At 39.2% G+C, this 14,893-nt stretch overlaps 2 protein-coding genes across 8 annotated transcripts in view; one reads left to right on the top strand and one right to left on the bottom strand.

The window, feature by feature from the left end:
- Positions 1 to 11,997, bottom strand: part of CLHC1 (clathrin heavy chain linker domain containing 1) — a 33,643-nt gene extending 21,646 nt beyond the window's left edge. For 3 of the 7 annotated variants that reach the window (XM_019662081.1, XM_019662078.1, XM_019662079.1), the window contains exons 1-4: positions 11,834 to 11,994; positions 8,072 to 8,327; positions 3,972 to 4,159; positions 989 to 1,122 (exon numbers count right to left, since the gene is read on the bottom strand). In XM_019662081.1, the coding sequence (XP_019517626.1) occupies positions 989 to 1,122; positions 3,972 to 4,159; positions 8,072 to 8,327; positions 11,834 to 11,850 (595 nt within the window). In that variant the 5' untranslated portion in view covers positions 11,851 to 11,994. Of the gene's footprint in view, positions 1 to 988; positions 1,123 to 3,971; positions 4,160 to 8,071; positions 8,328 to 11,565; positions 11,665 to 11,833 lie in introns of those variants that run through there. The other 4 variants (XM_019662080.1, XM_019662084.1, XM_019662083.1 and 1 more) reach the window with 4 other exon arrangements.
- A 314-nt stretch (positions 11,998 to 12,311) lies between these two features.
- RPS27A (ribosomal protein S27a) lies at positions 12,312 to 14,624 on the top strand. The gene is made up of 6 exons (XM_019662088.1): positions 12,312 to 12,387; positions 12,489 to 12,553; positions 13,025 to 13,079; positions 13,542 to 13,627; positions 13,916 to 14,047; positions 14,436 to 14,624. The coding sequence occupies exons 2-6, from the start codon at positions 12,506 to 12,508 to the stop codon at positions 14,583 to 14,585; spliced, it is 471 nt and encodes a 156-aa protein (XP_019517633.1). The 5' UTR covers positions 12,312 to 12,387; positions 12,489 to 12,505; the 3' UTR covers positions 14,586 to 14,624.
- Positions 14,625 to 14,893: the final 269 nt, after the last annotated feature.

The following is a 14,893-nucleotide window of genomic DNA, read 5'->3' as shown; positions in this document are numbered from 1 at the left end:
ACTGAAGTCCTCCACAACTAGACTGAAGAACAAAACAACGGCAACTTGTCTGTTCCCCTTCCCCCAATTCCCCAGCACTGTTCCCATCCCCCCAATGCCCCAATAAAAAAAAAAATCTAAAAAAAAAAAAAAAGAAATTTTGTATTTGAAACAGAATCTAGTCCCTGTTTCCACAAGGGAGGCTGATAATTCAGGCTCAGTTGAAACCCTCTGGTATGGAGCAGCTCATTATTTCAAGACATAGCTTCTTCTGTTGAAACCAAATCTGATTTCCTAAAATGTTCCTCTATTGATTCTGCCTCTGGATAAATACTAGCTGAATTTCATGAAAGTTTTGAATACAGTTATCTATTCTCAAAGACTTTCTTTTTTCCAGGATGAATATTTGTAATACCTCTATCCATTCATTACACAAACCTCTCAACATCCTGGATGAATATCAAGATACATTCCAGTTTCTTCAAATGTGGCTTAGCTAGAGATGAGGAACCAGTGAATGCTGACATCACTATGAATCAACAATATTCACCAGAACTTAATACACTACAGTTTTTGTGTATATTATACCATGGGTTTTCAAACTTTAGACTACATCAGAATAACCTGGAGAAGCCATTAAAACATTGACTGTTGGGTTCCACCCCCACCTCACCCCCACTCTCATCTGTGGAGTTTCTGACACAGTAAGTCCGCAGTGGGGCCAAATAATTTGCATTTCGAACAGGTTCCCAGTTCATGCTGATGTTAACACGGGAACCACACTTTAAGAACCACTGCATTGTACTTGATATAATCCAGTGAGACTGGAACTCTTCTAATCTTGTAGGGTTAAGTTTTCTCATTCCCTTGTTTCTACCTAGAGTCCTGGCTAGTTGTCAAGTCGGGCTCAAGTCCTGGTACGCTTGGCACATATATATTAATTTGTGTAATAGGTAATAACTGGGAACAGTTAGAATTTTCTTCAAATATTTGAAACAAAATACAATACCTGGAATAGGTTTTGAAGGATCTTTAGAGAAAGTACAATATTTTACTTGTTTTGTGTCATACTCCGCCCTAAGTTGTTTCATTTTCTCTATTTCCTGTTGAAGTTTTGAAGAATTATTTTCAATAACACTCATTCTGAAAAACAGAAAGGCTTTCTTATGTTTCTTTCAACTAACTTAATCATTTAATCATCAGATTTAAAAATGTTAAATCATTACTTTATTTTGGCTAATTATCACTTTGAACCATTATGGACTTAGGTGGACATTTATAAAACAGTGCCCCCCAAAATCTACTAACTTCCCAAGTGAGAACCAATTTTCTTTCAGAGCAGCAATAAAATCTTATACTATGACTTATAACCTTAGTGGAAATTTGTAAGTGTTGAACATAAAAATCTGGCCACAAAGTACTATGTCTATTCCCTTTAGTTGAAAATTACATTTGCAATTTAAAAATTATTTTTGTAATTGTATTAGTTTCCTATGGCTACGTAACAAATTACCACAAACTTGGTGGCTTAAAACAACAGAAATTTATTCTCTCAGTTCTGGAGGCCAGAAGTCCAAATCAGTATCACTGGGCCAAAACCAAACTACTGTCACAGCTGGCTTCCTCTCGAAGCTGCTGGGGAGAACCTGTTCCTTGCCGCTTCTGTGGTCGCATGCCTTTAATCTCTGCTTCCGTGGTCCCATTGCCTTCCCCCTTTGTGCCTGTGTCAATGCTCCCTCTGCCTCTCTAAGGACACTTGTGACTGAGGTTAGTAAATCTGTGACACTTGTGACAGTCTACCTGGGCAATCCAGGATAATCTCCCCATCTAAAGAACTTTAACGTAATCACACCTGCAAAGGTCCTTTTTTCCAAATAAGGTAGCATGTCTGGGTTCCCAGGATTAGGATCCAGTATCTTTGGAGGCCATTAAGCAGCCTACCATAGTAATTTTGATCCTAGAGCTAGAGGAATGATAGCACTTCGAGATAAAACTGAGTTCATCTACAAATGAGGGATCTTAAAGACCAAAAAGTAGATATAAACTTCTTTTAAGCACTATTTGAAGTTTACTTCTTAGCTTATCACTGGTATGTTGGCCCAGGGAGAAAATAACAGATTAAAATAAATTGGATACATAAATGCCACAGGGTTTTTGGCACATTAAAAACAAGTTTGTCAGTAGATAATTGGTGTCTGCATCTGATTATTATATGGAGTTCTTGGTAACTACAGATGGCTCAGAGCAAGGGCTTATGGTATTTATGAAAGGACTCTGGAAATAAAATACCTTTTGGGTTTTATCCAAATAAACTTATGCTTGTGGAAGAAAGCCATTAAAAATAAACAGATTTTCCAAAGAATTGAAAGCAGGGACTAAAACAGATACTTGTACATGACTGTTGATAGTGGCTTAATTCACAACAGCCAAAGGTGGAAACAACTCAAGTATTAATCAGTGGATAAGTAAACAAAATATGGTATATACATAAAATGGGTTATTATTCACCCAAAATAAGGAATAAAGTCCCAATATATGCTACAACACAGTTGAGAAAGTATCTAATTGTTGCCCCTTTCAGTAGCTTTTATGGTCTCTTTATCTTTGACAATTTCACTAAAATAAATCAAGTTCAGTATTAATATTCTTTGGGCCTCTTAAATCTGTGAATTGCTATCTTTCACCAGTTCTAGAAAATTCTCAGTCATTACCCCTTCAAATATTGTCTCTGTCCCGTATTTTCTCTTTTAGAGTTGTGATTAAACATGGCTTTTTCACTTTATCCTCCATGTTTTTTATAATAGCTTTATTGAGATATAGTTTATATACCTTAAAATTCACCCTTGTAAAGTATAAAATTCATTGAATTTTAGTATATTCAGGGTTGTGCAACCACTACCATTTCTAGTCCCCAAACATTTCATCGCCCCAAAAATAAGCCTTGTCACCTGTTAGCAGTCTGAACAGGAGATAATTTTCCATGCAGTCTCCAAGGGTGGGATAGTTTACCCTTGGTTCACTCCACAAGCGGGCAGCCCTTTATCATCCCAGCTTTATAGGGGAGAATTTCCCAGTAACTACCCACCTTGGGAAGATACTGGGCTCTGTCTTCTATCCCTCTATGCCACAGTAAAAAATGAAGCTTATGGTCACCAGTTTTAATAAATGCTCTCAGGCCCAAAGAAGCTTTAATGCTCTTCTTTTTTAGCCATCCTGCCACCTGTTGGCAGCTCAGCGGCTGCTCAGCTCGGGCTGACTCGAACCGCTGTTGCTCAGAGCTCAAACTCTTTGAGCGTGCTCTTAACCAACTGAGCCACTCAGCCGGCCCTCTTTAATGCTCTTCTTGTCTCTTGTCTTCTGGTATGACTTTTCCCTGATACTCTCTTACTATCTTGTCAACTTCCTGTTATTTTTAAAAAGATTTAAAAAAAATATTGTATGTGGCATTTTCCCCCAATAAGACTCAACATCTAGGCATGTCACCAGACATGAAGGTCAACTTTGCATAATTTTTAAGTTGATTTGAAATTATCTATAAAAATGTGTCCATCGTTTATCAAATGGAACACTATTGGAAATAGGAGAATATTCAACAAGAGTGAGAACTTTCTCCTCTCCTAATAGGTTACTTACTTTTCTATATTGCAGGATTAAGTGCTCTAATTCAGATGGTAATCATGAAATTGTATGGTAATCATGAAATTGTACTATCAAATCTTCCACGCAAGAAATTACCTGGAGGGTTTACCCTCATCCTCATTTTATGATACTACAATGTGCCTCCAATTACCCTAAGAGATATAAAATTCTCAAAGAGAATTTTACATAAAAATAATAGTAATTTCAAGCTGTAGGAAGGGTAACATGGAAACATGGCTTTAAAATAAAATTGAAATTCAAAAAGACTAAGAACAACTGGTTATATTACATTAGCTAGTTAATACAACCAAGTAACAATTATCCCTTTTTTGTGTAATTACTAATATACTTACTTTGCTTCAAGTTGGACTATTCTTTTCCTGTGATACACCAATGTTGTGGGCTCTGCTGTCAAAACTTTAAGTTTTCCATGAAGATGAAATGCTTTTCTTTGGCCTTTCTTTATTGTCTCAATAAAAGCATCATATTCTTTTTTGATTGAAGTAAGAATGGATTTGTATGCAGTGACATATTCTATTACCTGAAATATGATTTTTCTGCTTATGGTACTGAATTTTTTTCTAGGAGACTGCATCAAAAACCTTGCAAATAGCATTATAAATTATTTTTTAAATGAAACATGATATTAAAAGACTAAAATTTTACAAATTCGAGCTTACACTTAGCAATCTCAAATATGACTATTAAAGATAATTAATATTTACTGAATGTGCTTTATAAATTACAATACTGTACTCTGAGCTTAAATATGAGAGATCACATTTTTGCTCTACTTGGTATGAACACATATATGATGTCCGTGAAAAATAATAACAGGTCTAATTATCCCAATTCTGGATCTTTTAAATATAATTACATATCATCCTTTACTACCTCCAAATCTAGTTTCTGACTTCATTCAGACCTTAAAATCCTAAGAAACATTTTAAATAAGTTTAAAAAACAAAAAAATATAAATAATTTACGGTTTTAAAATTCTGTTTATGAGGATTTTAGAAGGGATTGATGTACGAAGGGAATAGATGTAATCAATCCATACTGTCTCTGAAGCTACAATTATGCTTTTTACCCCTGCTACATCTCTGGTCTCTGGTATCCTCTGCTGGTTTTCTGTTAGCTAGACAATATCTAGAAAAAATGATCCAGGAAGACATCTGGTCTATCAAGAAATGGTAGAAGGAAATTACTGATCTATGGCAAGTATCAGGAGAGGATATGTGAGTGGGAGACACTAGTTCTCTTTTTGACATGACCATACTATCTGTTTACCCAAATCAGGAGAACTGCACCCAGAAAACTTTAATAAAATAGAAACCGTTAATCTGTGGTCTTCTCAAATCAAGCACCCCACTGTTCCTAGCCATCCTTCACTCCACATACCTCTGAGATGCACTACAACAATCCAGGACAACTCAGATACGTTAATGGATAGAAAATAGACTTGTAGTGACATAATGATCAGCTTCCATATGTCCGGTAGAAGAAATAGATTTCAGAACACTCATGGAAACCTTTGAGAATGCACAGATAGTGCATTAATATAAAGGAGACAGACTGGCATGACACAGATAGAATACAGTTTTGCCTGACCCACAAAATATTTTAAAATTTAAGAAATTTCACCTGAAAAATCGTATTTCCAGTTTCTCTTGAAAAACTATGAAATATCTACCAACATTGAACCAATCACTATTCTTTTATGACAATTATCAGCTGTAGCTTTAGATAGAAATGGTTCTTCCTATTTCTACTGTCACCCATAATTCATTATTCTTACAGCCACCCCAATTAATTCTTATATATGATCTGCTTGGCCTCTGCAGGCATTCAAGTTTGAGACTCCTGTATCAAGGCTTCCATTAAATCCAAGAAACCAGAGATATACTTACCAGGTACCGGGGTCTGAGGGAGCAGAGGAATGGTACCCATTCCACCTCAGCTCCTATATGTGGATCTAGCCTATTTGTGTAACATGCTACCAGGAACACAAAGGGCCAGCCACTCTCAAGAGTCTAGTTGCCGTAATGATTCACCCATTTCCACAGAAGCTCACTCTTAGAGCTTTGGTTTTCTTTGCTTACTAAGTTCTTGGCTCTCTCTACAACCTACACACTCAACTCTGGTTATGATTCTCAGGTAGTCCTCACTTTGATTCAGGCATGGTTGTCCAGGTCAAATGCTCTATCTTTGATGTTAAACAGAATTTGGTATTTGTTCTCTGGTTTCAAGTACTCAGAGATACAAGTTAATATTTTCATCTTCGTCAAACTAGATCCTTCCAAAAGGGAAGGAAGATTAGGGAAGGCAGTCATTAATAGTTCATTAACAGTGAAATGTGCTGAAGCAACATGAAAATGGAAAGGCAAATTATCTTATTGGGAAGCTAAAAGAAAAGCTTTTGTAAATACCAAAAGATTTCTATTTCAGATCCCCTCTCCACCTTGTAGAACTCTTCACAAAGTACAAATGTACAATTTAGAATTGTACAATGTACAAATAGTCCAAATGGAAATACTGGGGAGTAGGGAGAAAAGGACTATAGATGTAGACTTTATCTTTTATTTAATCCCATGCCTTTTCTCTAAGAATTAAATTTACCAACACTATTTGCAAAATGACTTCACTATAATCACACTAATTTAAAGGAGACAGCTCTTCGCGTAAGAAAACTCTGACACGTGTTAGCATTTGGGTATGCAACGATAAGCATGTCACAGTTAAGAGAACTTTCCTTTGCTGATTTCACAGACGTAGTCTCAGCAGGATTCTTGATATTTATTAAACCTATTCAAAATACATTTAAACCATCATCTAATATATTCCTTAATGACTAAAACACCAACAGCAGTATCATTGCTCATAACAACATATAAAATGGAGCTAATCTGCCAATGTACCATTCTACAGAATTTTCTAGATGACTTAAAAGAAAAGATTATGTTTCTCCATTTTACACTCTTACAGATATGCATCAATTCTCTTAATTCCACTAAGTATCAATCACTACTTTCTACTCACTTTTCCTTACAGAGAGGCGCTATATTTTTATTTAGAGAAAAAATAAGACTCATAGTGTGTCATTTTTAAGAATTAAACAAAAGACTGAGTTCCTATTTTGCCTGTGGCTATTTTATCCAGAGACCAGAAGTTTACAGACGTCTTTAGCTCTTTCACTGTGTTAATCGATTTCAAGGCTTTTTTCAAAATGTGTCAACATTTACAAAATATAAAAAATTGATATTTTGACTATTTTCTGAATTTAATAATATTTTGAGCTGTTTTGTACATAAATGACATTTTTATTTTAAACCTTAGTTGTATGGTCATAAATTTACCATTATATTGAATTTTAGTAAAAAGTACACAAAACATAAGTGGCATCAATTAGATTTAAGTATAGATAAATTAGAATCTACTGGCATTGATTGACATAAAACATTTATAACAAAATGTTATACAATATGGCATACAAAACATCTTTGGGGCCGGCCGAGTGGCTCAGTTGGTTAAGAGCTCGCTCAAGAGTGTGAGCTCTGAGCAACAGCTGTTCGAGTTCCGACCCGAGCTGAGCAGCCGCTGAGCTGCCAACAGGTGGCAGGATGGCTCAGCTAAAAACAAAACAAAACAAAACAAACAACATCTTTGTTGTTGATAGCACAAGCCACAGGAAAACATATTCGAAAGTCACAGCAAGAGTTAAGGTAAGTAATTATTTCTTCTAGGTAAGGAGGAAAGGCTGCTGACTTCAATTATTTTACTGTCGGGGCATCTTCCTTTGGGCAGGGAGGCAGGGGGTTGGGGTGCAGGGTGCGGTAAAAGAAAAGCAAGGTAAAAAAGTTAGGATTGGGGGACAAACTGCAATTGTTCATAAAGAAAAACAGGTATTTCTAAAACCTTGAAAAGGAAAACTAAATGTTATAAAAAGCTATAGCATTTTCCAATCTGATCTCCATATTTCCAATGTTCATTCCAGTCAAAGCCCTTGTTTACCATGCCTATCTAGACCTCTGATCTACAAGGGGTCTTAATTTAAAGTGCTAGATCAGATCTAAACCAAGACTTTGATGGTACCACAAACAAACCCAAAAAAACAAGGAACTACCAAGTTCCTGCTTGCAGCTCAATTCCTAACAAATCAGATAATATTTTCAGATAGAAGATCAAAGTAATGTTACAGGGCACAGGTAGGTGGTGTTCAAAAACTGATAGCAGGCACTTAAGCTAAAACAGTTAAAACACTCATTAACTGTCTAGTAATAAATCCAGCATTGCATTTTCCCCATTCATCCCTTTCTGACAATCTGGATGATCTTCTCAAAATTGACAAATGTAGTCAAACAAGCAGTGGTGTTACTAAGACAGGAATATTAATTGTTAAGATAGACAATTTCTTCCCCAGGAAAACTCCATTGTCTTAAGAGTATTATGATACCTTATCAAAAACGTTTCGGTATATGATGTAATATTCATCAGCAGGTCCTTCCTCATTACAGCCCACTCTTTCAGTTTCTGTAATTATGTATCTTTGCATACTTTCCAAAAATTCTTTGTCACTTCTACTAATGATAGGAGGGAGAACTGCATGTTTATTTATTTCTTGGACTGACATGTCACAATCTGCATACTTGTTTACCAGAGAAAAGTTAAGTGTTGACTTGCTTTTGCAACAAAGCCAAACTTTGATAAGCCTGAAAGAGAAAAAGATCACCAATTATTACTAAAGCTTAAAATAGTCAAACATTGATCTAAAACAAATGTGTATTTGTTTCAGAAAAAAAAAGTCCCGTGGATCTCTGAGATAAATATTTCAGCCTACAAATGAAAAGGTCTAATCTATTCTACTGTCATAGAAATACCAAACACCAGTCCATAAAAAGCTCTCTTCTTACTAATCAAGCATATGCATCATATGATTAATGATTTTTCAATATTCAACACTTTCTCACAGCATTTGATCTGTTTCATGTGAGAAGACTAGTTTGGAAACCTGATGGCACAAATTATGTCAAAGGCTTCTCTACCTTCATGCTTCCCTGGCCATATCACAGTCATCCAGTGCACAATAGCTACAAATAATTCACAAATTTATTTTTAGAATAAATTTTATAATTCTTATCTGTAATATGAATGTACAAACTGAAAAGTAAGAAATCAGGACTTGTTTTAAAATCCATCCATCAATGATGTCAAAGATAACAAACAGTACTTTTCTGAGTCGTTTTCAAGCAGCTACATTCCACTGCTTTCTTAGTAAAGAATCATTACCCAACTAGAGTTGCATATACAAGTGGGTCCTAAGATTGATTCATATTAACATCAAATAGAACCCGTGGCTTCCTAAAAAATGTCTAGCAAGGAAAAACATTTTAACTCTCCTCCACCTCCTCTGATTATAGAAGTATATAATCATGGTATACATTTTGGAAAATATAAACCAAAGAAAATTAATGAGAAACCAAAAATCATCCAGAATCCCACCATGCAAAAATAATGATTACTTAATATTTTGATGTATTTTCTCTGAAATTTTATCAGGATCACTCTACATTCAGTTTTGTATCCTAATTGTTTTCACTTAATATTAAAAGCACTTTTCCATGTTGTTGAATAGTTTTCAAAAACACAATTTATAGGGCCGGCCAAGTGGCATGTTGGTTAAGAGCTGGTTTGGGACGCCAGCTCTGTGCAGCAGGGCCCCGGTTCAGATCCCACATGAAGGCCCATGACACTGCCCTCTACAGCTAAGATGGTGAACAACAGATTGACCTGGAGCTGGGCTGCCATGAGTCGCCAGCGATGGCGTAGTCTGCAGCCTCTGCTGCAATGGGCTGCCATAAGCTACCGTGTGTGGCTGGCAGCCAGCGTGAGCAGCCAGCAGCTGGTGTGAGCTGCCAACAGCCGCTGTGAGCAGCCGTCCAGAGGCCGATGATTGATCTGCCTCCCCGGGGAAGAGCGCAACGATAATACCAACATGGGCCAGTGAAGCGATGTCCTCCACAACTAGACTTAAGAACAAAAGGACAGCAATTTGTCTGTTCCCCTTCCCCAGATTCCCCAGCGCTGTTCCCCTCCCCCAACCCCCAATAAAAATCTTTAAAAAAACCAAAAAAACCCCAGAACTTATAATGATTGCATAGTATTTCATGGTATGATACACTATAACCATTCCCCCACTGTGGGACATTTTCACTGATATAAATAATGTGATGAATAAATGTCCAAATCAATTTTCACCATGTTTTGGCAATATAAGTGATATCTGGTTATCTGAAATAACATATACAGCCTAAAAACACTGTCCATAGGCCATATATAGGAGGACAGATATAGCAAAATCATTTCAAAGTTTAAAAGACCTAACTTATTTTTGATGAACTGGATAATAAAATATCAATTTATAAATGAACATAAAGTAGTTCCCACAAGGTAATAACCCATAAATGGATCAACAGTTTTCCCACATGAGAAATTTCTTGATTCATTCATTCAACCAGTATTTACTGAGTGTCTGCTAAGTACTATGCACTGTTTTATAGCTAGAGATTCAGCAATAAATAAGATCAAGTCCCTGGCTCCTTGGAGCTTACAGTCTAGTAGGGGAGACAGACTATAAATAAATAATGTAATTTCATATAGTAAAATGTAAAAGTCAAAGGAAGGAATAGGTGTGATCATTTGGGAGTGGATGGTCACATCTAAACACCAGCGGCTTCCTATTGCTTTTAGGATAAAATCTAAGTTCTTTCACCAAAAGAAATGGATTCTTCAGAAGTGCCAAAGCATGAGAGAGCTTAAGTCAGGAACTTCAATTAGTTCAATGTTATTATAATATAAAGCGAGTAATAGGTTTGGCAGATTAGGCTGTAAGGGAGGCAGAGACTGAATATCATACTAAGGAATTTGGATTTTATCCCTAAGGTGAAGTAGAATAATGACATAATCACTTTTACTTTTCAGAATATTTTGGAGGCAAAGGTGAAGGCGGGTTAGAAAAGGAGAAAGACTAGAGACAAGTTAGAAGTTAGATACTGAACCCTTCCAGAAAATCAAGGAGGGCCTGAATTTGGGGATGGGATGCAGTGGGGAAGGCACAGAGATTAAAATGGGATGACACTGGGCCGGCCAAGGTGGCGCGTTGGTTAAGAATTGGCTTGGGAGGGCCAGCCGAGTGGCTCAGTTGGTTAAGAGCTTGCTCAAGAGTGTGAGCTCTGAGCAACAGGGTTGCTGGTTCGATTCCCGGCCTGAGCTGAGCTGCCAACAGGTGGCAGAATGGCTCAGCTAAAAAAATTTAAAAAATAAGAATTGGCTTGGGATACCAGCTCTGAGCAGCAGGGCCCCGGTTCAGATCCCACATTAGGGCCAGTGACGCCGCGCCCTCTAAAGCTAAGATGGTGAACAACAGGTTGACCTGGAGCTGGGCTGCTGTAAGCCACCACAGCCGGTGTGAGCTGCCAAGAGCTGCCAAGAGACGCTGTGAGTGGCTGTCCAGTGGCCAGCAACCGATCTGCCTCACCCGGGAAGAGCGCAATGATAATACCAACATGGGCCAGTGAAGCGACGTCCTCCACAACTAGACTGAAGAACAAAAGGATAGCAACTTGTCTGTTCCCCTCCCCCAATTCCCCAATAAAATCTTAAAAAAAAAAAGGGATGATATTAGTAGGGCACACTAGAAAGGATTCCATCGTTTGCGCAGCGGAGAAAAGCCAGGGTAAGGATGTAACTCACTTCTAATTGGCTCGCCTTGCCAGAGCACCTTACACAAAATCTTAGTACCTTCACCACCACTCCCAACGTCCAAATCTGGGAATTCTACAACTAAATAAACATTCCGCAGGTCTCTTTCCCGTATGGCTTTATTTTAAAACTTGAGAGCTCCTAAGATTTTCAACATATTAAACCATTTCACACTAAGGAGTGACATACCAGGCCCAGAACCTTCCTTAGACTAGCAGGGACTTGGAAGGTTGAAGGCGGGGAGGGGCTATCAAGCGACAAAAGGACGAACTCGAGCTTTTGAAGATATCACTTATTTCTCAGTTTGCCTGGAGCTGGCCGCAGGAATTCCCTTTCCTTTGCAGGCCGAGGGAGAGGCTGCTGGTGGATGGCTGATCCTCCGCACCTAACCCTGGGTGAGCCATCCATACGTGGGTGAGCGATCCTTTCGTTCCACTACCCTTCCCCAGCCTCTTACCCTTTGCTCCGAGTCATTTCTGACCCGTTCCCACCTTCCCCGACACCATTATTCCTTCAGCCTTCCTCCCTCCTCACCTGAATCCCCTTCTCCAAACCCCAACTCCAGAGCTTGGAGATAGTAACTAGGGAACTCGGGCGTGTGGAACTGCATCTTGGGACAAGTGGTCCTAGCCAACAGAAAGCAGCGGAAAACTACAATTCCCGAAAGACACTTCCATTTCCTCCTTTTCTTCAATGAGGCCCCCTCAACCCCACCCCCTTTTAAAGACCCTCTTAGCCGTGTCCACTGTATGGGGAAAACCTTTTAAAGGTATCTTTAAGTTGTTTGAATCTACTACCTCCAGGTCATTCTGAATATTTAAGTGAGAAATAAGCCCAGGCAAGAGAAAGAAGAAACGAAATTCACGACCTAGTCTGGCATGTGGTTAGACAGCCGCTGCGACAGCAGTCAGGCATTTGCGGTGGCCGCCTAAGGGGTGGGGCCTCCGGCGGAGGCCCCGGGAAACCCTGCGGGCCGGCGCGCCGCTCTTCCTTTCCGATCCGCCATCTGCGGTGAGTGTGTGTACCCTGGCGGTTCTTCTGCTAGCGGCCTCTCCGTCAGCCTCTCCTTTGTCCCCAGGTGTAACCCGCCTCTTCTTTTTTCTCCACCTCAGGTGGAATCGCCGCCAAGATGCAGATTTTCGTGAAAACCCTTACTGGGAAGACCATCACCCTCGAGGTACGGCCCGGTGGTGGGAGCAAGCCGAGGCCCGCATAAGGACCTGAGGCGGACTTGGGGACCGGCGCTGCTTTCTGCCGTGGGACGTTTTTGTTTTTGAGTCTGGGCTTTGAACCCTGGCCCTGAATTGAGGGTTGTTTGCGGAGCAGGGGCCTGGGGTTGGTTTTCGACGCCCAAAGTCTGGGCCTGTCACCTCCCTAGTGGTGCCGGCGTGGTGGCCAAAGCGGGGTTCCGGGGTGGGGAGGGAGGCGCGAGCACGTGTGGGCCGAGCGTCACGCGCCGTCCTGGCTGGTCTGCGGACGTGGACTCGCCGGTGTCAGTCCAGGGAGGTGGCCTGCCCACCCGGCGAGTCATCAGCTCCGTGGTGAACCTTCAGCCCCCCGCCCGGCTCGGTTCCGCCATGATCTTCGAATTGAGCGTTTCTCGTAGTTTCTTACTGTGTTACCAATACATTTGCATTTTTAAACTCAGGTTGAACCCTCGGATACAATAGAAAATGTAAAGGCCAAGATCCAGGATAAGGAAGGCAAGTAATGTTTTCTAATTCAGGAATATTAACCTCCAAGGGACTCCAGCCTCCTAGTTGTAGGCACTCAACAGACCTGCTCTTGGGGTCGGAAAGCTGTAGGATTGATAAATTGAAATGCTTTTGGAATAACAGTAAAACGTTTGTGCGCATGGAGCCAAGCAGCAGTGTACTTCCCATGTGTCAATCTAGACGAGCTGTTTAACTCTCTAACCAGTTTCTTCATCTGCACAATGAAGGTTATGTCGACATGTGTTAAGTATTGTTATGGTTACATGAGGTAAAATTTGTAAACGTTTAAAACTATGCCTAGCTGTAGTAAGAACTCAGTGACAGCTACTAGTACCATTTATTTGATTCAGGATTATGACTTTGTAAAACTAGAACAGTTGTGCTTGTTTTGCCATTTAATTTGTTGGATTTTTTTTTTTTTTTTGGTTTGGTGTGTTTTTTTTGCATTAGGAATTCCTCCTGATCAGCAAAGACTGATCTTTGCTGGCAAGCAACTGGAAGATGGACGTACTTTGTCTGACTACAACATTCAAAAGGTCTGTTTGGAGGAAGGAGCAGTCTTTGAAATAAATGTTTAAAATTTTGACCAATACACAAAAGTGGGGAGATTAACAGTAGATTCCCAGGTGACTCCTACACTAACACTTGAGAAGCACTGCTATAGTTTCTCACATTCTGGATTTTGAAGATTGCGTTCCATGGTGTAATTTAATCTCCCTCATCTGTAGTATTGTGTACTTCCTACCACATGCAGTTAGATGATGCATGATGCTAATTGAGTATGGCTTTAATATAATCGTTTTTAAAGACTGTTTCATTAACAGGAGTCCACTCTTCATCTTGTGTTGAGACTTCGTGGTGGTGCTAAGAAAAGGAAGAAGAAGTCTTACACCACTCCCAAGAAGAACAAGCATAAGAGAAAGAAGGTTAAGCTGGCTGTCCTGAAATACTATAAGGTGGGCCAGTTTATAAAAAATAAGTTTTTACATATAGATTATTAAGTTTTGTTGGCATCTCTGGTTTCAGACTCTAAAAGTTTGGGTTTTTTCCTGGTTGGTATTTGAGTGAGATTTCTATAATGGGGTTTTTACCTTTAGCTGCTTCTTCCAAAAAATAGGGTTCTGATTTGAAGTCGCAGTTGGGTTCAGGTCTTAGCTCTGTCCACTCTGGCAAGGCTGGACTTGAATGAACTCTGAACTTCGTTGTAGGAATTACTGGTGAGGATTTGGGGTGCTTATAAGTACTAAAAACTACCATTACTGTGTGATTAAAAGGTTAAAAATTTTGAGTCATACTTAGGAAAGTGTTGTAAAATTATCTTAACAGCAGCTTTGTACTTTCTAGGTGGACGAGAATGGCAAAATCAGCCGCCTTCGTCGGGAGTGCCCTTCAGATGAATGTGGTGCCGGAGTTTTTATGGCCAGCCACTTTGACAGACATTATCGTGGCAAATGTTGTCTGACCTATTGCTTCAACAAACCAGAAGACAAGTAATTGTATATGGTTTAATAAAAGACATGAACTAACATTAAATTGTTGAGTTTTATTCCAGGGATTTTAAGCATCAATTTGATGGATCATTCCATTTTCTTTGATAAACTGCCTATACTTTGGCAGGAGTGTTCTGTTGTATTTAAATTAATTTCAGCTGTCTAGATAGGAACCAGTTTGTGGGGTTTTTTGTTTGTTGTTTTTTTTTTTACTTCAGCACTATGACATTTTAGACCAGATAATTCCTTGTTGTGGGGACTGTCCTGTGCATTATAGGATGATGAACAGCATCTCTGGCCTCTACCCACTTG

Source organism: Hipposideros armiger, unplaced genomic scaffold, assembly GCF_001890085.2.
Source record: "Hipposideros armiger isolate ML-2016 unplaced genomic scaffold, ASM189008v1 scaffold_366, whole genome shotgun sequence".
Taxonomy (NCBI): domain Eukaryota; kingdom Metazoa; phylum Chordata; class Mammalia; order Chiroptera; family Hipposideridae; genus Hipposideros; species Hipposideros armiger.
Note: the sequence above shows the minus strand (reverse complement) of the source record. Positions and strands in the feature narration are given on the sequence as shown.